This window comes from Python bivittatus, unplaced genomic scaffold (assembly GCF_059951505.1).
Source record: "Python bivittatus isolate LINGU-HERP-01145 unplaced genomic scaffold, Pbiv_v1 ctg000090_np1212, whole genome shotgun sequence".
NCBI lineage: Eukaryota > Metazoa > Chordata > Lepidosauria > Squamata > Pythonidae > Python > Python bivittatus.
In genome coordinates, this window is record NW_028277046.1 from 2,471,700 (window position 1) to 2,496,630 (window position 24,931).

Below are 24,931 nucleotides of genomic sequence, written 5' to 3' on the forward strand. Positions count from 1 at the left end.
GCAGCCAAAATCCCGGGCGCAGCTTCCCGGCCTGCTCGTTTCTGACCCCTCGACTCGGAAAAAGCGGGCCACGTGAGCGGGGAGAGTAAAGCGATTGCGTGTAAGGAAGAAATGCTACCACCCCATAGAAAAAGGCTTGTGCAGACGTGTTGTATTTTTTGCCAGCAAACATTCACGACTTCGTGTTGAAGGACACACGCATTCTCTCTCACTCACACACACACACACACACACACACACACACACACCTGTGCACGCATGCCCCGCTCACTGTCAGGGCGTTGCGGGCCCTGGGCAACCCAGTTTCCCTTGCCTGCCCAACCGCTGGGTTGGTTGCGCACCCACTCCGCCTTTGGCTGGGCCCTCGTGCTGGAAGGGCAAAGCCAGATTCACACCCCGCCTTTAAAGTGCAGAAGTACTGCTTTTCCACAGGACGGAAGGAAGCATGCTCTTTTGGGAAGATTTCTCCTCTTTTTGAAGCCGGAGAAGGCTGTGAAGGAAAGCTAGCGTTCCATCCCACCCAGCCCAGGTCTTCGTAGTTGGGATCTCCTCTCCGGCCCGCTCCAAATGCTCCCAGCCGAGACAAGATTGAGGCGGGTGGTGCAGGGGCGAAGCCGGAGCCGGTCCTCAGACGAAGATCTGGATCCTCTCGCGGATGGTCTGTCGGCAGATGGCGCACACGTTCAGGGCCACCCCGCACTCCTGGCACGACCCGTGCCCGCACTGGAAGATCAGTTTGATCTGCTTGTCGATGCAGATGGGGCACGTGATCCGCTCTTCCATCTGCCGGAAGCGGCTTTGCAAATCCTCCATGAGCTTCTGCTGGTTGGTGGCCTCGGGGCCGGAGCCACCGTCGACTTCGGAGTTGTCTGTTGGGGGGAGAGGAGAGGGGTGAGCTGCGGGCGAGAGAGCACCTCTCCAGCGGGGCCTTTCTGTCCTGCTTAACTCGCCCCACCAGCGTGTCCTGCTAAGACGTAAAGCGGGTGGCTGGGTGCGGAGGAGGAAAAAATCATCCCCAGGAAGAAAAGCATGGATCGAACCCACTGATATTTGGAAACTGCGATTTGTGTCACTTATAAATCCTGACTTTTGGGGAGCACGGCTGGCGGGTTTTTTAATCTCTCGTTTGTTTCTACGTTTTCTGTTCCAGGAGGGGACAGAAGACAGGGCAGAAAAAAGCCAGAAATTGACCGGACCAACCCTTGGACTCACACACGACACTAAGCCATCACCTGGCTTGTTTTGTTGGGCTTAACACCATTTGCAAACTGTTTTTACAACCTGAGCCATGAACCTAAACTAAATACAAGGGCAATTTTGTGTGATTCCCTCGACAAAAAACCTGGGGTTCAGGGGACGTGGAGCCAGGCTACTGTGGCTTGTAAAAACAGAAAAACCGCACCAGCCGTGCCCTTACGTTTCCAATGGACAAATATGCAATCCACAAGGAAAACTGGAGGAGGAGGGCAAAGGAAAACAAAGGAACTCCAGACCAACGCTTTCTCTCTCACCATTCCTGTAATGCCAGTCGTAATAAACGGCTGTTCTTGATACTATCTCCATTCTACACTTTGGGGCTAAAAGCAAATATGCAAACTATGTGCTCACCTTGCTTTAACTTCTTGGTAATTGTTACTTGGCATTTGATGCATTTCTTCATTCTTCTGGAACATTCTATTTAGAAAGGGAAATTGGGACAGGGAAAAGGTTGAAAGAGACACCAATTTATTTTTAGGCACTCCTCCAGCAGACTCTTTCCTGACTTTAAAAAACAATCTGAACTTAGGAATATGAAGAAATAGATGCTTCAGTTACAGCAGTTTCTCAACCTTGGCAGCTTGAAGATGTGTGGACTTCAACTCCCAGAATTCCCCAGCTAGCTGGGGAATTCTGGGAGTTGAAGCCCACACATCTTCAAGCTGCCAAGGTTGAGAAACACTGAGTTACAGTGTTTGGAAGACAGGATTTAGGTGCAGAAGTACCTTCACACACAATGCTGTGTTGACAAGGGAAGAAGAGGACCAGGAGCGCCAATTCCGAGCAGACCAAGCACTCTGAAGGGGCAGCCACTTTTGCCACGCTGAGGTTTGTCATGGTGTTGGGGGTTGTGTGGACTCGTCTCAGGCTGCTTGTCATGGTAGAGCTCTCTACAGAATCCTGCTGTTCTCTGTACCCCACAAAGCATAGACAGGTAGAAAGAGGCCGTACAAGGTTAGATGTGACTGGACAGCAGCGTCTTGCGACAGCCAAACCCCACTTCAGGAGCACGTGCAAAGCCCATTCGGAGTGCTGCAGAAGCGTCCCGATTTTGAAATGGACCCATGCCGAGTGTTCTGGAAGCGGCTCAACCTCAGAAACAGATCCAAGCCGTTTCCCAAGTCTTTGGAGCAAAAAGTCAAACTGCTTCCGGAACACTTGTGGGCTCGGAAGGTCCCACGATGGGGCATTTGATGGATCCCTTATTTCCAACAACAAAGAACATTCCGAGCGAGGGCATGTTCCTGGCAGTTGCAGGGATGAAGTCAAGAGGGGAAGAAGCTGGGAGGGATCCCCCACCTGTATTTTTGGGAGAAGTTCTGGATTAGATGGGCAATGCTTCCATCCAAGACGAGGTCAAGCGGAGACTTGCCCCGGTGGTTGGCATAGTTGACATCGGCCCCTTCCTGGGCCAGGTAGCACGCCAGGGCAGCTCCCACATTCAGTTTGGCATTGCCAAGGAAACCGGAGGCTTGAAGCTGCAGGAGGATGGAGACAGGAAGAACACTGTGTAAAGGAATGTAGGGCTGACCTGGGGAAAGTTTGAGAGAGCCATTAAGAGGGAAAGAAGGAGCAAGCCATTAAGGGGAGAAGTGATTACCCAGTCCAGAGATAGAAGGAAGAGTGACAAAAAACCTTCGAATAACCCTACCTTGCTTTTGCGTCTAGATCTGGCCTACCTCACAGGGCTGACTCTGTGTTTTAAGAAGGCTCATATACTTGGGTAAAACATTTATTAATATCAGCCTAAATGGCACCAAAAACTATTCTGAAGTTTTCCAAAAACCCTTTTATGAGCACAAAAGTGCTCAGACATGATGTGATTAACGGGGGGGGGGGGGAGAATTGAGGGACGTTTCGGGGGAAACATAGAAAACACAACCCTAACCCTGAAACACAGATTGAAGGCTGAGCACTGGGGCTGCCGAGTCGGGACACCCTGGATGGGTTTGGAGTTCAACTTCCTCCACCCTGTCCCAGCCACGAAAGCCCATGGAGAGCCCCAAAGATCCAGATGCTGACCCGACCTGCACCTGATCCTGCGTTCGAGACCTCTCTCACCTTTGAGAAGAGGCTGTTTTCCTGATCTGGCTGGTCCTCGACCATGACAGACACCAGGTGTTCCCTCTCCAAAATGATATGCATGGCCGTGTCGCCATCCTCGTCTTCCGAATTCACATCGGCGCCTTCGCTCACCAGCAGCTGGACCATCTCCACGTGACCCTGGGTGACAGCTAAGTGCAGGGGCGTTTGGTTGCGGTTGTTCTTGAGGTTGACGTCGCAGCGGCCCTGGGAAGGGGGTTGTTTATTGGGAAGGGGAGGAGTGGGGAAGCGAACAGCCTTTCATGCCACAGATCTTCACCGAGTTTTTCCCAGTGGAACTGTAATCTTGGCAGAGGCTGACATGTATTCTCTCTTAAAGTGGAGGGTTATATGGGGCTGATCCAACTCACCCTTCTCCTCAGCCCACAGCAGGACTGATTTTTGTAGTTTTTTCAACTCAGGAGGATGGAAGACACTTTCCCCCACTGATAACCAAGTTAGCAAAGCCAAGCCCAAAATCCTACAACTTGCTTGCAAGCATTAATCTTGCCTTGCTAGCAATTCTGCATCAAGATGCAGCTGGGGTGAATGTTTCAGAACTCCCCCCCACTATTTTGCTTGGCCTTAGAACTTAAACAGATCAAGCCTGGTTGGGAGACCACTAGGTGATCCTGGTCTATAAAAGAGCTGGATGTTAAAAATCATCATGGAGGCAAGCAGCAGCAAATCACTTTTATGAAGTTGAGCTTGTCATGAAAGATACTTTAGAGTCAAGACTGGGGATGTGTGGTATTTGGGGTGAATCCACCTTTCTTTAGTCTGAGTATATAAATGTCAACATATGTTTCCACACTTCTGTGCACCTTTCTTCGAAGATCTACAGGCAACATGAGATCGATCATGATTTTACAGCAAAAGGATCTTCAGCTACTCTTGGCTTCCGTCTTCCCCAAACACAGAAACCTCTAAACACCCCCCATACCCCCAATTATTTCCCCCTACATTTACCTCTTTGATTAAAATTTCTGCTACCTCCTTGTGATTGTTGAGGGCAGCGAGATGTAGAGCAGTGAATCCATCGTCCTTTTTGGCATCCACCAACTGCCGAGCCCTTGCGAGGATCTTCTTGATCGCTCTGAGAGGTGGAAAAGAGGAGAGCAAAGGAAAAAAGAGAAAGACGCAGAAGAAAAGAAGAAAAAAAACAGTGTATTCAGGGTATCAATTGTCATAAAGAAGGAACCTACATTTCAGGGATCCCTCCTGGGATTAAAAAAAGCCATATTTTGAGATAGGAAATCCACCTAAATCTACAGTGTAGGCCCTGAATTTGGCCGAATATAGTTTTAAAAAATCATCTCAGCCACCCCCAAACCACAGAAAGGTGATTCTGGCATCTGCCTCACCAACTCTGTAGGATCACCTCAGCCACTGTATTTTCTGGCCTTCCGAAATCATTAAATGACGTTGCCAGATACCAAAAGATGGCCTGCCTTTATTATGCTACCTTTAGAAACACATCTAAAGGATGAATGCAGGCCTTTGAACTTTATTCAGACTGCTACCTCTTTAAGTAAGCAGCACATTCTTTTCAGATGTCCACACCAACCCCTTAAAAGCACACAGCCTTTTGCACCTCTATGCTCCTTGCATAAGTCTCTTGGGAGGCAAAATGACCTCTCCCTTCCCTGCCAGAAGTTTGATGTGTTTGCTAATATTCCATGGAAGGCGGTTTTCCCCAGGATCTATGCATGCCCGCCCTGATGTCATGGAATTCAAACTGCAATCATGTCACACTTTGCTTACAGCTTGCTTCCCTTCAGGGCTGCGTGGTGCAACAGGTTGAATCCTTGTTGGTTCTGAACAGTAAAATCAATGCCAGGCACCTCGGTGAGTGCTTCGATGATGCATTTAAAGTCAGCAGTGATGGCGTAATGAAGGGGGGTGTCACCGGAGGAGCCCTGAAGGGACAGAGTAGGTGTTAACACAGCCAAATAGTGGCAAAGATCAGAAATTCCCAATATGTGTTACTTTACATTTTAAAAAAACACAACCTTCCACCTGGATTGAACTCGGAAGCTCAAAAAAAGCTCTTTTTTTTGGATGGGAGACCACTAAGAGAGCCTAGGGTTCAAAGGCTTCTTAGCATTTATCCCCAAATAGAAAGACTCACTGGCAAATTCACGTCACAGTTGTGCTCGCACAAGGCTTTTACGACCTCCGTGAAGCCATGGTTGACGGCGATGTACAGGGCCGTGCACCTGGCGTTGTTCAAAAGATCCGCGTTGGCCCCTTTGCTGACAAGCACCCGGGTGACGTCTGCTTGATTCCTAGTTCACACAAAAGCGCAAATGGCAAAAACACAAGGGAGTGGGGGGAATCAAAGTTGGAGATCAACTCCTTCTCCTGCTAAATAAAGTTATTTCTTTATTTTCTTTCAGGCTGGGAAGGGGGAAGAATTTAAGCCATCCTCACCATCTACTCCCTGCTTCTCCACTGCCCCATTTCCATTGTCCCCGTGTCTCATTAACTAAGCATGAAATATAGAAGACCCAAAAGAGCAGCTGCTTTGGACTCTCCTCAACTATTATCTAGCTGGCAGCCACCCCATCATGTTCCTGGAGGAGGTGCCATCTTAGCTGGCAAGGGTCAGAATTGTAACTTTAAGGACATTTGCCTTTTTTTCCCTCCTCCTCCCTCCCCATCCCTTCTTCCTTGCATGTCATGCCTTCTGAATCAAAACCTGGGGGCCTTGGAGATGAAAAGTGCTTGTCATTTATTAATCTATTCCCTGATTTGGAAACCTCCCTCTTTGAAAGACCAGCTGCTTCTTTTGGAAGAAGAGTCTTCCGCCATACCCCTTCTCGCAGCTACGTTCCCTGCAAGAGAAGCCTTGCCCCAGAGCTCTCAGTGAGGGTCACTTACCCAAATGCTGCATAATGAAGGGCTGTGTCACCTTCTTCATCCCGCAGGTTAATATTTGTATGAGCTTGCAGCAAAAGCTTCACCACTTCCACCTGCCCCACGTAAGAAGCCACCTGCAAAGCAGTCCTGCCCTGGTTCTGCACATCCACCTGCAGAAGAAATTTAGCATCTGTTACAGGATTGGCCAGCTGACACTGTCCTGGCCAACGCTGGCTTGTTGAATAGCACCACACTGGTCCCCTCCATTCAGCTAATTCTGGATTCTATGTATTAAATACATTATTATTAAACATCAAATGCATTATTCCTGGCTCAGCTTGTTTTTGACCTTGGCTGGATTGGGGCCACCCAGAGCCATGCCCATTTGTGGCAGAGACCAGGAAGGGGCACACAAAGAGGGATGATTTAAGGCAGTGGTTCTTAAACTGACCCAAATACCCCTTTTCCCGGTCTCAAACAATGCCCTCATTGCCCCGCAAAAAAAGCAAACTCTGTTGCTTTACACAAGCATTTCAGCAGCAGCAGTCCCAAACTGGAGCCTCGACTCAGAAATGCCAAGTGACAAACTGCTTGGTTACCCCTGAGATCTGCCCAAATTACCCCCAGCTTAAGAACCCCTGATGGAATGTTATTTCCGCACGACTCCTCTTGTGTGGATTTCTCTCTCCGGAGAGACTCGCCTGCCTCCTTGCTCGGAAGTCATTTTTTACAGCTTCGACAATATTCTGCACTGCCATCGGCGTGCTCTCGGGATGGGCCAATGCAGGCGAGGGAGGGATCTTTTTCCTAAGTTATCTGAATCTGGAGCTGACCCAAAGAACATTCCTCTACTTGCCTTGTCGGGGTATTTCTGAATCAAGTCCCGAACCTTGCTGGTGTTTCCATGGGCTGCCTCAACCACCAGGCAGCCTGGACTGTCGGCCTCAATTTTTTGGGAAAGTAACCGTCCCACCACAGAAACCAAGGAACCTGTGGAAGAGGAATGAGGGAGTCAAATATCACCAGCAGCTTGAGAAGCCTAGCGCAGGGACTCAAGATCCAAGATCTTCCGGTGCTAAAGAGATCATGTTTGACCCCACTAGATTCCCCCATGACGATTTTCCCATCTCTGGGATGAGCAACATTTGAAGGCATGGAAGCACCTTTGGAACATGGAGTCCCTGTTGTGGTCGCACTCAGAAAATGGCTGTCTTGGGGGGAGAACCATTCTCAAAATGGCTGCCCCCGTGGATGTGGCTAGTCCAAAGCAGAAGGGATGATAAGCGATGGACTTGTATTTTTTTTTTTTAAGGAGGCTTCTGAGATGCCACAGGCCACGAAGAACACCATTAGGTGGGGCTGCATTTTGCTTTCAAGCATGTCCATTTCCCAATTTTAATTGAAAAGATTTTGAAAAAGTCTGGCGCTGCACAGAGTTTGAGTGCCAAGCTGAGTCGGCATCCATGGGAACTTATCCTACCCCATTTCCTGGGATATCAATCCACCCTTTTACCCAGTGGGAAGGTTAATAATCAGAGCTTGGTTATTCAAAGGCTCCCTGCTTCCTCCGCTGAGCTATTGGAATATCTATGAATGTTCCGTTACCGCCCCTCAGCCAATTCCTGCTGTTCTAAATGCTACATAAAGGTGATCCTCAATGCTCTCCTTGCCCCCCCTTTGAAAAAAATTTGGTTTAAGGCTTCCCCTCACTTTTTGACTCCCTGGTGTCCTGTGTGGTCATAAGGTTGACATCTTCCTCTCTCTGGTAGGCTGTGAGGCATGCTGGGTTGAAGGTCCAGGACTGGCCGGTGAAGGACACTCGCAAATCTCCGTTCCCAAAGATTTTGATCACCTTACCAATGTGGCCTAGGATCTGTGAATGGGAAAAGGAAAAGACCTTGGGTGATTTGTCTCATTCGGTCGAAGCAGAGAGAAGGAGAGGCGAATGAGAACATTCTGCGGACCAGCTAATTTGTATTTTGGCAGGAGCAGACTCTCCTGTCAGCCCCTTGGTTCTTTTGGAAAGGTGTTGAGAACATGGTTAAAAATGGTTTTAAATTTAGATCGATGCGAGGAAAGAAAAAAAAAAGGGTGTTAAGAGAGGTGAACTCACCGCCGTCATCTCGTCCGTCCATTCCCCATGACCAGCTTGCAGCTGCTTCACCGTTTCCATGTCATCGATCACCCGCACGACATCGTCAACCCAGAACGTGTTCAGCTACAAAGGAAAAGATAGCTTAGGGGCTGCCTCCTAGCCAGGTTATGTTTCACTAATCATGATACTGATTAGCTGCTCTCATGACATGCTTTGTCCTAAGATCACATCACATAAGCGTCTGGCTATTTTGCCCTGATTCAGAAAATTGACTTTATCCCCAAACAGGGCCTGGTTTCAGATCTCCAAAAGCTTCTAGCGCCCAATGTTTTAACAAAGGAAGCAAAATGGCTTCCACACTAACCTCGGTTGTTCTTATCTGCAAAATTGGTGCATCGCTCTTTCTGATCCGGTCTTTGTTCTACTCAAAGAGTTCTGTTTTTATTTAACTTAAATAAAGAATTCTTTATTTAACTTAAGTCATGGATATAATAGGAGAGTATTGTCCTATCTTGGATATTCCTAGAGAGATCTACATGAGAAGAGAAATCTAAGATTTATCCTGCTTCTTCTAAAACAGGAGGACTTTTTATTTTATTTATTTAAGCAATGTATATGGCTGCCCAACTGACTCACGGTTATTTCATGGGTAAAACATTTGCCTTCAACAATAGCAGTTCCATCATGCCAAACCCAAGTTAAATTTTATCTATCTGAAAATGTTCCCCTCTTCTTCCATGTCAACCGACACCCTGAGCGATGAGTGCAAATTTCAGATCCTTTGCCAGGGGAATGATCTTTACACACCTTGGTTAGAGCTCCAGGATGAAACGTCCAACGAGTATCATTGTTGAACTGGACTCTCACATCTCCTCGGTCCGTGATCCTATGCACTGTTCCTGTCTGGCCAATGAACTTTGGAAGGTGGGTGGGAAGGAAGCAAAGAGAGAAAAGAAGTGTGAGGTGGGGAGAGGAAAACTGAAGAGTGTCACCACTTGGCAAGAAAAAGCAAAAAATCAACAACCCATCATCCTTGATGTTTCACAGCAGGACGATCAATTGCCCTCTTTGTTGGAATAAAGGTGACCAACTGCACGTTTGTGGAAGTTCCTGCCCCTTCCCAACAAAAGGACCAACATTTACATTGCCAAATACAGTCTAGGTAAATGGAGATCTCCTACCTGGGCCATTTTGGGATTCCAGCCTCCGTGGCCTTCCTGCATCTCTCGCAAGATGTCGATGTCGAGGAGGCATTTCACCTTGTCCCCGTGTTGGAACGGGTGCCCCTCCGTGCTCTCCTTTTTCTGCAACTCAGCCGGCTTGCCTGGAGAAGGACCAGGGGCAGGCAGGGAGGGGGAAGATTTAAAAAAACACAAAAATATCAGACCCAGCCAGAAGGCTTTAAGGTGTTGGCTGTCACCACCAGCCTGCTCTGATGCTTCAGATGTGTTCTCGTCCCTTCTCCTTCTCAGGACAAGAAGGGGCAATCTGCTTTTGCAGCAAACAGCACATCCGAATCACCGACCCTAAAACATTCCATGATTCTTTCTACCAAGCCCCTTCTTAAGATTGCTTTCTAAAAGGTTTTTTTGTTCCTTTTCCCCTCCATTCTAAGACACATTGCCTGAGTTTTTTCTTCCCTTCCAGAAGGGTTCCAGTATTAAGTCTCTTGCAGCAGAAAGAATAAAATTCTGCTATCTACCAGGATTTAGACAGTGACATGGCCCCCTCTTCCCACCACCATGAAGGGCCTCATCCTTTGGTTCATCACCCATCCCTTCTCTTTGCTTGATTCCTGATTATCAGCAGGGGCACAGAGCCCAAACAGAGCCAGCTCTGTCCAACTGGGAACTAGCGAAAAAAAATATTGCTGCCGGTCGAACTACTGTAACACTCATGTCAATCTTATTTAGATGTGAATTATATTGTGACAGCCACCTCCTAACTTGGGAAGGGACTGGATAGCAACCCCCAGAATTCCCAGCAAATCCCAGCTGATGATTATGGGAGTTGCAGTCCACTAGAGGGAGCCAGAATTCTCAGCAAGGCCCAGCTGATTAAGGGGAGGGGACTGGATTTAGTAACAGCCGATACATCCTTCACTTAATGTTTTTAAAAAAGGGTCCCCATATACCTAATTTAGGAAGATGCTCCTTGTAATAAAACCCGCCAGAAGCTTCCGTGATACATTTTAGGTCCACTTTCCCTTTGTGACCGACTCTGTAGACGTTCGTGGTACCATCGGCCCAGGTGACACTGGCCACGCTCCGCCCCGTCTCCACATCCCAGCCACGGATATCAACCACGCGCCCAATTTTGCCGTCACCACCTGTTGGCAAGAGAAACAGAGTTGCTCAGCATTCAGAAATACGTATATTCCAGCTGCAGAAACATTGCTTTTCCTTTATTTAAGGAACAGGCATTTTGGGGCACGAGTTTTACATTTCGGCATTAATTTAACCAAAAGTCAGGATATGAGGTGGAAAATACATTCCTTTCCTGGACAATATTCGTAACTCCTCACCAATACAGGTAATCCCCAGTTTAAGAACGAGTTCCATTCCCAAGGTCTGTCCTTAAGTCAGATTTGTATGTAAGCCGGAACAGTATTATTATATAATACTGTATAAGTTGTATTGTGTAATTAACTCGAACCATTGGGTATCAAATTTTGCTACAGTAGGCTCCATTCTTAACTATGGGCCGTCTAAACCAGGCGTTCTTAACCCGGGAACTACCTGTATTCATGTTGTCCATATGTTTAAGAAGATTTCCGGCAAGTTTTTGCCCTAAAGTAGGAAGTGAATCCAAAGACACTTTCACAAGTTTAGGGTCTGATGCTTTTGAAAAGCTCTGAGTTTAGCTGGGAATCTAATTTTTGCTCCAGATGAAAAACAGATAATTTTGCCTTCTATCTGTTTAATCACAGTACTCTGCAAAGTGGATCCTGCTACAGAATAAGAAGCCATTAACAGGGATAACAAATGTAAAAGCTTTTTAAAAAGGCTTAGCAAATGAGCAATGTGTGCACTGAAAAAGAAGAAAGGAAAAAACCACAAAAATATACAAAACCAACTTTGGTTTCATCTCAGGAGCCCTGCCGGAACTTAAAATGTCTTAATGCAAATGCCATCTGCAAAACGGTTTTCTTTGTGGCTTTACTGAGAAAAATCAGACTGAAATGCCCAGAAGGGTACATAATCTCTGATGGATCAACTAGATTAAGCTTTGCAAAGAAAAACATTATCTCAGAATCTTATTTCCATATTGACCCTAATCCATTTAAACAGATACAATAGAGCTATATCCAGCCTACCCAATCAGCAAAATTGCCTTTCTTGGGGACAAATGAATATCTGATTGCTCCCTGCATGGAGAAAGGAAGCATGCAAGGGGTTCAGGTACTCCTGACATGCTACTTTTCTCAAGCAGGGATGTTAAAAGACAAAATAAGAGAACTCATACTCTATAGGGGAAAGTTTGGCTCTTGACGTTTCATGGGTTTATAAATGTTTCTCCAGGACCACAAAGGTTAAAAGCTCAGTTTGTCTTCTGAGAAAGGGAGAGATTTTTCTCAACTCACCCCTGCAACTGATCTATTCCGCAAAGAGACTCAGATGAAAGGTTCTTACCATCTTGGTTTCCCCATTCCCAGTCGGGCCCCCGGACTACTTTTGCATCCTGAAAAATCCCCTTTAAAGTGATGCGTTGTAAGTTCTGCCGTGGGCTTACGGTGACTCTGCAAGGAAAATCATAGACCTCGTTTTTTTAATCTGTTGGATGCTAGGCCGATGCTTACCGCTGAAGCTGAAAACATTTTCTGCAATGATTCAGGGTCCTTTAATAAGGCTACTTATTCAATCTCTAGCAATCTCCAACAGAAGAGAATATCTGTAGCTCAGGGTTGAACTGTGGAGTCCTTGGGGCTCTCTGAGCTTGGTGGTTGGCTTGCAGACGTCTCATGACCCAACTAGGTAACATCATCAGTGCGAGGGAGTGTGGGGTTTGCTCCCTGTTTTTATACAGTAGCTTGCCCTGCCAGTGTGGGTGGGGATGTGGTTTTCTCCTTGGTAGTTCCCTGATTGTTTTCCGCTTGATTGTTTGCCTGGGGTTAATCCCTGCTTAGCTCTAGCAACCTCAATCAACACTAGAATTGTGGAAGAGACTTTTTCCTCTAAATGGGGTTTTTAAAAGTGAGATACAAGCATAAAAATTTAAATAATACTCTGACGCAGCCAACAGTTAGAGACTAAACAATTATTCATAGAACTACTTTCTTATCGCAACAGTTCATTTGGGGAAAGTTTATATATCACCCCAAAAATTAGGAAAGAAAGGGGGAAAAAGAGAAAGAAGGAAGGAAGGAGAGAGGCATTTGCATATAGTTTTTATGTACTAATATTCAGACATCAATGCAAATTTAAAGAAAAAATGAGGACCAGAATGTATAGAAAAAGCAAGACGCACACACAATTTTAATAAATATCAAATATAATAAAATAATATATTATTACACACACACACACACACATAATGTGTTGTCACACATACATAATTTTGTTGTTGGGTTTCTTTCTTTTTTTCTGTACTATTTAATTAAAAATGACCCCCCCCAAAAGAAAAAAGTCTGGAAAATGAAAACAAAAGCAATTTTGCTACTATCTTACCAAGTTTAAGAAAAACCTGAAGGGATGGGGTAGGGGGTTGAAAAGAAACTATGCGACTTCCTCAGCAAACCTAAGCTGAAACTGAGTAACAAACTTTGTTCCTTGATACATTTAATTTACTAAACAAAGAAAAAAATACAGGAAGCCCAATTTATGAGCTAGGCTACCATCTTCTGGCCCAATTCTGCATGAAAACTTAAGGTGGAGCTTTAAAATTCCCTCTGCTGCTCTTCTGAATTTTTCTTTTCTGGCCCAGTATCACCTTATTCCAACAGGTAACAGCTAAACTCTGAACCCCTGAGGCTTCAGGTCATTTTATATAAACAGCAGTTCCCTCCAATAGAAAAGAAATTTTCCAGCCCTGCAATTTCTGGGTCAGCCCCAATCCGGAAGTGAAGCTCTTAATATAAATGGTGATTAAAGGCCTCCTTCAATCAGCAGGAGCCTCGGTGGCTTTTATGGCCATGCAGGATTTGGAAAGAAAGGACTTGAATCAGATTAAAAGCTGGGAGGCGTGTAGCTCAAGCTGCAGAAGGCTTGCCTTGCTATTTGGGCTTCTGAGTTAGCCGTCTGATGGGGAGAGCGATCGGGCCCAGGTGGGAAAAGACCAACTCTTGCTTCTAGTGTGAATTAGAACTGCAAGGTTACCTGAGGGTTGTACGTGACCTTTCGGAAGACACGGATGGGGTCACTGAATGAAAACTAAAGATAGTTAGTACAACGACCCTCTTCACTTAGGTATTTAATGTTTTTCCTTTCTGCCACAATTTACAATTTAAAAAATTACAATTCAGAGAATTTTAAAAATTAAACGTCGAACATTTTAAAAATTTTATTGGTTTTAAAAAATTAGAATTTAAAAATTTTTACAAATTGCAATTGAAAAAAAATTTTAGACTACAATTTAAAATTTTTTAAAAATTACAATTTGCTAATCCTTAAGGAGGATTTTAGAGGCTACTCTTAATATTGGGCGGGTCGGGGGGGAAGGGAGATGCCTCAGGTATAAATGGACAGGAAACGCAGATGAGTATCTTGATTATCAACCAGAAGAAGAGGAAAAGGTTATCTTGAATGGAAAACTTGAGCATTCAAAAGCTCTAGCCACAAGGGAGAAATCTGAGGGTAACATCAGATGGAGCAACTGAGACTCCTTGTAACCAGGGCAGGGAGGGCACTCATGAGGACTAGCAACTTGCCAATGAAAAGATTAAAATGCTCAGGAATTCCAGATCAGTGTAGGTTCCTGTGCTGTCAGCCCTCCCGAAGAAATTATTGGTCATCTGCTACATTTATCGCCCTCTCTCTTAAAAAACTGGGGGTATCACAACAGAATCCAATCTGGGAAGGGGATTGAGAGAACTTACGGCTGCGAGTGGGCGGTTTCGTAGCACTCAAACACGTGAGAAAGATCATGCTTGTTGCTCATGTAGCAGTGCAGGCACAAGTCGTAATCGAAACAGATTTTGCACTTCCACCGCATTCCACGAATGCCATGCTTCTTGCAAGCATTGCAGATGATGTTAGGGTGACGGACACCTGCATGAAGTAAAAAACATACCTTTTTAGGAATGTTTTTTGTTATAGTAAAGTGAAAAGCAGAAAGGACAACTGATACATGACTGGAAAAGGGGGAGAAAAGGGGGTATTTGGAATCACGATGACCATCTGTGAATTTCAGATCATACTTGCAATACGAGGACAAGACCAAACCATATGAGCAAATGTTACCATTCCTGCACCGCATTTCCAGCAGCAAAGCAACCAACTCTTATTAAACATTCAGAGATGTCCAATACGCCTAAAACAAAATTTTCTGCTGCAGTAACCTCATTTCAGGATTGAAAGAGACCAGTTTCACACTCCTTTAAGACAGCTTCCTGCTGATTTCCAAGGACGGGGCTGTCAGTCTTGTTATTCCAAAGGTCTCATAAAAAGTTAAGAACCACTTCATCAAAATCCTTCAACCTTCTATAAAAAGATTTGTTCTTGATGTAGGAGCTTCCGCAGAGAAACGTCAAACAAATACAGACCTTCTCAAGCAGGAATGCGTTGTACAGATGCATAACCATGTGGCTTAATTCCAAGCTTCATCCAAAAATCTAGCCCAGCATCCTATTTTTGAAGGACCACATCAATGCTTCCCTTGATGTTTTCAAGCAAGGACAAAAGTTGATAATTTTTCTCCAATGTGCAATTGTTTTCAGCATTCAACTTCCTCAATCTATGCATGGTGGTCTCAGTCAGGACCCCCCATACCCTTGCAGAGCCAAATAATATTCACAGAAGAAGATCGACTTAACTCACCAAAACAGGAACAAAGAAACAAGGAAGATTTCTGGCTGCACTGAGAAACTACTACAGGCAAATGGAAAATTGACAAGGATGGATTCCCTGGAAAGAATTGGTGAAATCTGGGAGAAGTGGATGGAAAAAGAGAATTGGAAAAAAGTTTCTGGCCTTGGATGGGTTCAGACACTGCACTAATGCAGAATGGGTGTTCTCTGGGGGATTAGCATGCTGTGTGAACCCAACCAATCATAGCTTCTTCTACAAATGATTAAAAAAACCCTCTGTTCCTGTTTACAAATAACCTCAAGCAAAACACTTCCACCTTGATTTCTGGAGCTGCCAAACCAAATCTTTCATTTTGTCCCACGAAACCAACCAGCAGATTACAACTTCCACAAATGTAAGCCAGGCCTACGAAGGGGCGCATTTCAGTTACTCCCCAAAGTGAACTTCAACCCTCTTTGATATTACAGACTAGTTGCTTTGAGATAAAAGGGCCTCCAGGTTATTGAGGAGAAGCAAAGCGATAAACAAGAATATTGCAGTCTTCTGTGTACAATAGGATTGTTGATCTGAGGCTCTTTGGATCCTTTGGACTACAACCCGCATAAGCCCGACAACGAGCATTGCTGGGGCTTGCAGCTTAGCTGCAGGTGAAGCTTTGTATCCTTGGCTGGTGTGGGTCTTCCGGGCTGTGTGGCCGTGGTCTTGAAGTGTTGTTTCCTAACGTTTCGCCAGCACCTGTGACCGGCATCTTCAGAGTGCAGGAGCACAGACAGGAGCAGTTCTCTCTGTGCCCAGGATGAGGTGACCCTTTTGTGGGTATTTATAGAGATCTGACACCAAAACAAGCAGCCACTCAGTAACCCAACCCCACCCACACACACCCAATCTCCCCCCCCTTCCTTCCCCCCCACTCAGATCTCTATAAATACCCACAAAAAGGGTCACATCACCCTGGGCACAGAGAGAACTGCTCCTGTCTGTGCTCCTGCTCTCTGAAGATGCCAGTCACAGGTGCTGGCGAAACGTTAGGAAACAAAACTTCAAGACCACGGCCACACAGCCCGGAAGACCCACACCAGCCATCGTATGCCGGCTGTGAAAGCCTTCGACAATACATTTGTATCCTTGCTTTCTATAACTAATCCCGGGGGAACAGAGCGCGATGAAGTGTGGTTTTCATCCTGTAGAGAGTTCACAATTCAATTCCCAGGACCTGCAGGGAGACTGAGAAAACCCGCACATCATTCACAAGTCATGCTTGAAGCAGGGAGGGGGGGAAAAAAGTACCTATTTGTGCATTATCATATAGCAGAAGATCATATGCTCCCTGGAAGCCAGTCCGGTAATTGGTGCGAGTCCCGTGATCCCACTGGACCACCACGGTTTTATCCGGTGTCGCTGGGCTGCCCTGCCGGCCGATCTCCACCACCGTCCCAACGTTGCCCTCGCCATTGTCCTGGTTTCCCCACCTCCAGTCGGCCCCGCGGACCACTCGCATGCCGACCTGCATGCTTGCGTATGGGTCCGGGTCCATTGCTGGGTGGGGGAACCTCAGCTTGGCCACTGGCGGGCACGGGCACTCTGCAGGGAAAACATGGATACCTAGAGAAGCGCAAAAAAAAAAGTTATTATTCTCTCTTCTTTTCTGCACAAACTCAAAGGAGCCTTTACTTTATCCTCACAGCAACCCTGCAGGGTAGACCAGGCTGAGGGAGTAGGGCTAGGGCTGAGGCCGAAGCTGAATCTGGGTCTCAGTTGTAACCACAACGCCATTCTGGTTCTCAGAATGACATTTCAGTTAAACCAAGGATGGTTTTTGTCCTGGACCAAATGACCTTTTATAATCCAGCCTCAGCACACTTCTCAAAGCAAACCAGGATGCTTGCTTTCCTGTTACCAACAAGCCACTCAGGACCATCACTTTGGAAGGGGCTATTGAGGCCATCTAGTCTATCCCCTGACTTGAGACAATGAGCTAAATTAAGGTGACCCTAATGCCCAGCTGGCCCAACTCTGCTCCAACTCATCCAGCAATCACAGGATCAAACCTGGCTCGATGATTGTGGTTTATATTCTGATTTGGGTGAAACGGTTGCAAACCACAGGAAGAATTCTAGCTTTACATAACCTGTAACCAACACGCTGTAAACAATCTCAGTACATGTGCGATATGCTAGTAACATATGCTTTCTTTTCTATGTCTAAAAGGAAAGAAAAAGAAAGATAAGAACCTTGCTTATCCTTGGTAATCTTTCCTGAGTGCTAGAAGTCTTTAGTGTACTGAAAACTGAACTCCCTTTGCTGAATTATATTTCTCGAAATCTTTTTTTTGTTTTTTTTACATTGGCAAATTCTTCTCCTCCCTGGAGACGCAATGCCCTGAAATGCAAAAGTGATCTAGACTTTCCATTTTGGTTTCTTTTTTAAGTTTCTAGTCCCCTGCGATGAGCCGGTGGGAAAGGAGGAAAAGCAAGAGGAAAAAAGGCCGTCCCCACCCCCAGGCAACTAAAATTTGGGGTTTGCCGGGAAGAAAGATTCCCCCTCCTAACATTAAGTCTCGCAGCCATGCGCAACCACCCGTCCACTGTGATGCTTCAAAAGGAAAAAATTTGCACAGAAGTGATCTATTTTTAAACAGTTTCATCCTCCCCCTGCTTTTTTTATTTAATTTTTTTTTTTATTTGGCCTAAAATTAGATTGGGTACTCAAACTCCTTCAGCCAGGAGGGCACCTTGCCTCTTCTGCATTACACCGACTCAGCGTAAGTAGTGGCTTCACACACCCGCTTCGTCACATTTCATAAGTCAAAGCTAGGCTGGGCTAATTGCCTTTAGCAGGTTTTCTCTGAAATGCAAGCACTGGAGTCATATATTAAAAACAATGGGTGGCTGCCCCAGAACTCCTTGGCTTCAAGGACCCAGTTTTGATAAAAATAGATGGGAGAAGGTCACAGCATTTGATTTAAAAAAGAAACAAAAAAAGCTCAAGATGGTCTCCCAATCTTCTCGGATGCAGGATCCACCTTCTAGTTTTGCCACTCGGTCTGAAATCAGAGGCAAAGATACTTTTTCTGGAGCAGCATTTGAAAGGGCATGCTAAAAAGCATTTGGAAAAACCTGGGATTTATTAGGTGAAATAAGCCCGATTTAGCAAAGCAGAATGAATTCTGAACCTGCAAGTTGTCTGCCTTCTATGCCCTTTTGGTTGGGTTAAGATGAACCCCAAATCAGAAACAATGAAATATACTATAAGCCGCTGCATGTCAGTTATATGCTGTTGCCACTGCATGTCAAAAATACCTGACATCAAAGTAAAGCTGCAAAGGGGAGTAGCAAGAAAATACAGAATCGCTGTCAAAAAAGAGAGGGAATGAACATCTCAGGGCATTTGGAGGCATTGAGAACATTTACATCACAAGTATTTCTCAAAGGAAAATAAGGAGAGCCAAATTAGTGCCCTGGGTTATTTTTCCTGGCTGTATTCACACATCCTAGTCAAACAGGGTCAGGCAATTGGGGTTGCCTGAAAGCCCAAGATGAGGCCTTCAGTTGCTCTTGGGTTCTAATTTTTACCAGGCTCCAAGAGGCAAAATCCCGACCAATCTGTCTGAACGTCATTCCATTCATTTAATTTAATTTCACGCTGGGTCATTTTCAGTGTAAGTTAAATTAAAGCCAAATGGGTTTTTTATTTTGCTTTGCTTGCCGTGATCCATCCGCTTCTCATTCGTGCCGGCTGGGGAGGGTAGGTCCACAACCCACAAAGGCCAAAGATGCCCCCCTGCCTTAAAGGCGAGTCTACAGCACGTACTCACGTGCTTTGATTGAGGCAGTCAAACCTTTAGTTAAGGCAATACATGAAGCCAGCCAACAGCGAAATGCAGATCAAAGAGGTAGATGAAATGCTTCTTAGCACAAGATGGCACACAGCCCCACATTTCATAGACTGAAGAATGGGATGGACTGAAAAAACTCTCTCACTTGTTCAACACTGCTTCTTCCCCTTCGCCTTGCCTTCGATCTGTCCAACAGCAGAGTCGGCCTATTCATGGACCCGGGGGCAGAGAAGGGAGAAAGACAGGAAAGAAGAGATTTAGGTTCAAATAGCAACTCCATAACTATGAGAACACCAAACGTCATCATCGTCATCCAAAAACAGGTATCGAGAGCACTGTATTTGATGATACAGATTAATATTTAAACAGAAAAGGAAGGAAGGAATTGTGGTCAAGTCCACGAGGGGTCTTCAAATCAAGGCTGGAGGGCTGTCAGAGATTTATTTCATTTTTATTTACTTAAAAGATTTGTCTGGCCGCCCATTTTAAACAACGCTGGCGGCTCGCGACCCTGGCGGAACCTACACTTAGCAAGGGGCGAGACTAGATGACCTCGAAGATCCCTCCCCATTCTAGGGTTCCATGAACTGCTCGTGTTTCGAAAGGGAAGTTATAGCTCAGCCACTTCTCAGTCTGTCTTAATGGACTTTAAGGGTCCCCCTTCCTTTCCTTGCTTGGGTTTGTAATTGCAATTAGATATTACGTCCAACTGTTTTTAATCAAAGTTTAAGACAGACTGAGAAAGCCTCCCTCGAGCCTTTTAAGCAAAGAGTGGGAAATATAAACTTCCTCTCTTCCCAGGCTCTAAGCCTAAGGGAGAGGAAAAAATAGAAAATTAATTCTTAGAAAGGCATCTTTACACAAGAGATCAATGTTTGTTTGTTTCTTAAAATACAGAATAGGCTCATACTGTCGTACTGCATCATTCACATATTGGCTATAAAGTCCTAGTTCAAGATCTCCCTTTGCAGATTATCTTTTGAATCAAAATATTGAGAGGGAGGTTTGACCGTTCGACCAAAAAAAGCTTTTTAAACTGAGAAAACCAGTAAAACCCAATCTTAAAGGGGATTAAAACCGAGAGTTAACATTAAAACCCACACGGGATTAGCCAGCTCTCCCCTATCATACCAAGTAAGAAATAAATAGCTGGGACGTAGCATATTTTGGAAAGGAAGGAGCATTTGTTTGTGATGCAGGAAAGAAACTTAAAAAAAAAAAAAAGCCTTCAGAGTTATAATTAAAAATAGCACCCAGCTGAAGGTTTCCACACATTGTTGTCTGTTCTGGAAGTCGAATGTCTGCGGAGGAGGAAGAGGACCAAAAAATAAACTAATTCAACATACCACTGTATTTCTGGCATTTCCGAGAAGAAAACCCCCTGAGGTTTTCCCCTTTACTATTCTGAACAGCTTCGGGATGCAGTGCTTGCTTTATCTCAAAAACCCGGCTGTGGGACGACGGGCATTTGAGCTGATTGGGGTATTTTTCAGGGCGACCCATTGGTGGGTGGGCAGCTGATAGCCACAAGGTCTAAATTCCCCTTTCTTTGCCCCCGTACGATCGGAGTGGCCAAACATCAGAGGCGAGCTTTCTTGCTCTTTTGAGGCAAGAAAGATATAGCCCCCGAAAACAGGCCTGTTTTTTAAGTTTTTTAAATCACCAAAATGGATTTCAAGACCCTGCTTAGGACAATGCTCGCTTGCCACCAGAAGACTGCTTAACCCTGATTTAGGACATGCTGCAACTTCAGCATCCCTGTCATGCTAGCTTTTTACATGCGGGGAACTACACAATAGGGAGAAAATGATTGGCTAGGCTAAGATGCCTCTCCTTTTTCTTTCTTTTTTTTATTACTTCCTGCTATCCCATGATCGCACCCAGTTCTATTTCAGCACACCGTGACAGGTAATCCAGTACATAAAGAATTAATTTTGAGAATATCATTTCTCGGATTCTACATAGGGATACAGAAATAGCAGGTAAAGCTTGAAGGATTGGGGAACCCTTAAGGGAGGATGGAGATCTTAAGGACTAGAAGCTTGCTTTTTTTCCTTCCTTGTTTTATAAATAGTGGAACTCTTATTGATCTATTGCAGAATCTCTAGCTTAGCAAAGACCTTTAACTAATAAACCCTTTCTACGAATCATTGAACATTCTCCAAAAATATTCTAAACTAGTCCCTCCCCCCAATCAAGCCCAATTCAAATATATAATGTAATAAATGTGAAATAAAGCAATACACAAAGGCTTGTTGGATCTGTGAAGGGGCCAAAAGTTTATTGTTGCCAAGAAAATAGCATGGATCTTTCTATGTCATCATTAGCAGTTCAGCTCAACTTGCAGGGCATTCTTAATTTTACTTTGGAAGATACACACACACACACCATCATGAAAGTGGGTAACTCTTCCGTAACTCTTGAAAAATGTATTCAGTCATTCTTTACATTTCCAAAATTGTAAACATTACCCAGAGGCTTCCAAGCATATTATCACAACAATAAGGACTAGAAACATGATTCTTTGGAAAGCGGAGTGGTTTTCTTCCTGCAACCCACAGGTTTTTACAGAATTAAGACGTCACTACTCAGAAACAAACTTATCAAGCAAATGCACACAGAAATTACCTCTTAAGACAGAGCTGGCAACCTTTCTCTGTTTTAAAGCCTCCACAGATGATGGCCTGTTGCACGTTTCGGTCAAACCTTCAGTTTACATCCATCTAAAAGATGGGGAAAGAGGAGTTCAACAGAGACACTCATTCGCTAGACAAGAAGCACTGTTTTTGAAAGGGCCTGCATTCCAAAACAGGAGGAATGGTGCTTCTTTTAAAAAAACAACACAAAAAACCCTGCAGTTTCAAAGTCTGCCAGTAATAAAATCAAAACCTGATGCAGATTGGATTTTACTGGGCTGAAACAGGGAAGGGAAGGGAAGGGAAGGGGAAATGAGAGGAGGACTCAAATCTGGAGGTGACAAGGTCTTCCGGGCTATCCTTTTTCAAACGAGAACTGCAGGATAAATTAAGATCTGACAGCCTCCCAGTGAACACGCAAAGCTTTTGTAAGACAGAGAGAAGCCTCTGGGAATAAATGCAGTAAAGATTAGAAGACCTCCCCCTCTCTTTGTTCATCGCCCACCCCACTTCTCCGAGCAGGTTGGGGACTTCAAAAACAGGGCAGGGTTTCTTTGCAGACTCCTACACTCGTCAAACAGGCCTGGTTCGACGGAGCTCTTTGGCCAGCAGAAAAGGGTAACGCTGCGGGGAGGGGGGTACCCCAAGCCCAGGCAGCCATGGTGCAGCAGTCTTCCTCCATTCTGACACCCCCCTGGATGGCAAGCTCCAGATTGCAGGGGGGAGACGCTTCCTTCCAAGGTGAACGACCGATGCAGGACAGAAACAGCAGCAGTGACTTGCATTTCAAAACCAGAAAGCAGGGGAAATCCGGGCTGGCTAAGGAAGGCAGCTGGAGGGGAGAGAAGATTTACTGGATGCCCAGCTCTTCTGCTCCACAGACTCATCCAGAGATGCGCCCCACTGAGGGAGCCCTTCCAACCCCAGAGTAGATACTCTTTTTAACGTCCAGCCTGCTCCTCTTAAAAAATCAATCCACTCCACCCCTCCTCCTTTAGCCCCACCCTTTCCCCTTTTATCCCCGCCCCTCTTCCTCTAGCCCCACCCCACCTACATCAGCTGTCCAAGCTGTGGCCATTTCTCCAAAATAGCCAGCAAAAGTAATATTATCCATGCAATGAGGGCATTTTCTGCACCACTGGGCAATTTTTCTTTGGATTGGAGAAACTGGCCCGCAGATTTGGTGGGGCATGGAGTTATGGGGGGAGCAACAAGATGAAACTAGGAGCTTTCATGGCAGGTTTGGCTGGGTTTTTAGCCCTTCTGGTGTTTTGCTTCACCTGTTGCAACTCTGTTGAGTAGCATCTATTTTTATCCATGGCCAAGTGCATCTGTTCTGTAATATTAGGTATAATTACCACGGCATCCATCTTGGCCTTGCACCCTCCTTCCTTTTCTAAACTACTAATGTGTTAACGTTTCCGTTAAGTGTTGTATGGTGTTTGCTTACGTGGGTGCATAAAACAGTGCCGAGCAGCACAGCCCAAGGATGGTGAATTGGTAGCAATGGCAATCTTCGCCGATTGGCAAATTTGGCAAAATTACAGATTTCGCAGCCATGTTTTCCCAACACATTTCAGTGCCTCTAATTGGGTCAGGCCTCTGCAGGGGACCGCCCCGCCTTGGAACCTGAGCAGGGTTGGACATGGCCAGTTTTTGGATAGGAGACCACAAGGAAATCCAGGGACTGGAGGCTAGGCTTGATAAGCATTGTCCTGTCCATGAAGTTACCAGCTCTTCCTGAAGGGGATTTTAACTTTGCTAGACCTGTCCCTCATCAGAGGACAAAGCCTTCCTTTGGAAGGTTAATTGTCTTTAGCTGCCAGTCAACAATTTGTTCAAAGCAAATGGGATTGCCCAGAACAAGCTAGCTCACCCATCAGCTACCGAGGTTGCAATTTAAGCCGACAATGTTACAAGCAATCAAATCAAATCTCTTGTGGGTTTACTTTTAGGTAGAATAACAACAACTCTGCTGCTCTCTTTCATGTATTTTTAATCTTTCTCTACAACTGGGTTCATGAGAGGCTATTTATAAAGCTGGTCAAAATTTAAGAAGAACACAGGAAGCACCGTCTGTCTCCTGCTTACATGTTGCTGTTGAGCCCTTGATAAAAGCCAAACTCTTAACTTTTCCCAGCATCAGTGCAATGTCAAGCCCTTTGGTACAACGCTAGACCAACTATAGAGCCAATTAGCTTTTACGCCAGAAAAAACGTCAAGCATGTTGGTCCAAAATCTGCTTCCTGCAGCCTAAAAACAAGCAATTATATACACACACCCCAACAGAGAAGCTAAAATTACCATTTATGGGGACAGGGATTTCAGCCTATTTTCAATGATGTTCAGGGCTGGGGATATCCATCAAGGGGAGAGGCGGGAAGGAAAGAGGGTTGCAGAACAGGCTTCCTACCTCTGCCAGTTTATTAAAAAAACCCAAAGTGCTTTCATGTGGCTGCGAAGAATGGCAATCGCGATGATCAGGATAATAGCAATGACCAAAGACGCCAGGCGCAGCACAGAACAAACATATGATGGTGCTCCCACAGCTGCACTTCAAATTTGGTGCAGAAGGCCACGGGGTATGGCTTGAGATTTTCTAATTATCCACCCCCCTGGGGTTTGGCAGAGGTTAACTGGGGGAAAACAGCATATAGTTTACGGTACATATGCTTCAGCTGAGATGCACAAGGGTAAAGCAACCTCCTTTGTACGTGGGCTCTGCACTACCGATGTGCAATCCTCCATAGGTTTGTTCCCACATCATGTTAGGAAACTTGGAGAAAGTTTTAGGAGTTGGAAGTTGGTCCAGGCATCAGGAGCAGGAACGGATGGAATATTGGGGGGGGGGGGTTTACACAAAAATTTGCTAAAAAATGTGTCCATCAAGGAGTTTTTGTGAGCTATAATCTCCAGCTTGACTCCTGTGGATATGTTTTGGTTGTTTTCTGGGCAACAGCTCTTCGTCCCAAATAGTTTTGACTTCTCAGCCTTGATGATTCCCTGGTGGCCTCCCATTCATGTACAAACCCAGTGTGATCCTGTTTAGCTTGCTCTACATACTGTCATCTGTTGTAGGCTAACTCAGCTCTCTCAATATGCCATTAGGGAATTATCTGGATTTTGTATTTGGCATTATTGATTGACTGGATTTTTATCTCGCCTCAATCTCAGCAGTTACAACATCATGGCAAGAACT

General features: G+C 45.3%; 1 protein-coding gene across 2 annotated transcripts in view; it reads right to left on the bottom strand.

Moving 5' to 3' along the window:
* Positions 1-134: 134 nt before the first annotated feature.
* The window catches only part of MIB2 (MIB E3 ubiquitin protein ligase 2), a 29,303-nt gene continuing 4,506 nt past the window's right edge, over positions 135-24,931 (bottom strand). For both annotated transcript variants that reach the window (XM_088136728.1, XM_007429860.4), the window contains exons 2-21: positions 21,725-21,819; positions 19,242-19,302; positions 16,549-16,863; positions 14,331-14,502; positions 11,929-12,035; positions 10,431-10,625; positions 9,478-9,620; positions 9,104-9,211; positions 8,315-8,419; positions 7,912-8,074; positions 7,058-7,191; positions 6,223-6,371; positions 5,471-5,627; positions 5,104-5,258; positions 4,309-4,435; positions 3,319-3,546; positions 2,557-2,735; positions 1,983-2,167; positions 1,609-1,674; positions 135-869 (exon numbers count right to left, since the gene is read on the bottom strand). In XM_088136728.1, the coding sequence (XP_087992854.1) occupies positions 628-869; positions 1,609-1,674; positions 1,983-2,167; positions 2,557-2,735; positions 3,319-3,546; positions 4,309-4,435; positions 5,104-5,258; positions 5,471-5,627; positions 6,223-6,371; positions 7,058-7,191; positions 7,912-8,074; positions 8,315-8,419; positions 9,104-9,211; positions 9,478-9,620; positions 10,431-10,625; positions 11,929-12,035; positions 14,331-14,502; positions 16,549-16,795 (2,862 nt within the window). In that variant the 5' untranslated portion in view covers positions 16,796-16,863; positions 19,242-19,302; positions 21,725-21,819 and the 3' untranslated portion in view covers positions 135-627. The remainder of the gene's footprint in view (positions 870-1,608; positions 1,675-1,982; positions 2,168-2,556; positions 2,736-3,318; positions 3,547-4,308; positions 4,436-5,103; positions 5,259-5,470; positions 5,628-6,222; positions 6,372-7,057; positions 7,192-7,911; positions 8,075-8,314; positions 8,420-9,103; positions 9,212-9,477; positions 9,621-10,430; positions 10,626-11,928; positions 12,036-14,330; positions 14,503-16,548; positions 16,864-19,241; positions 19,303-21,724; positions 21,820-24,931) is intronic.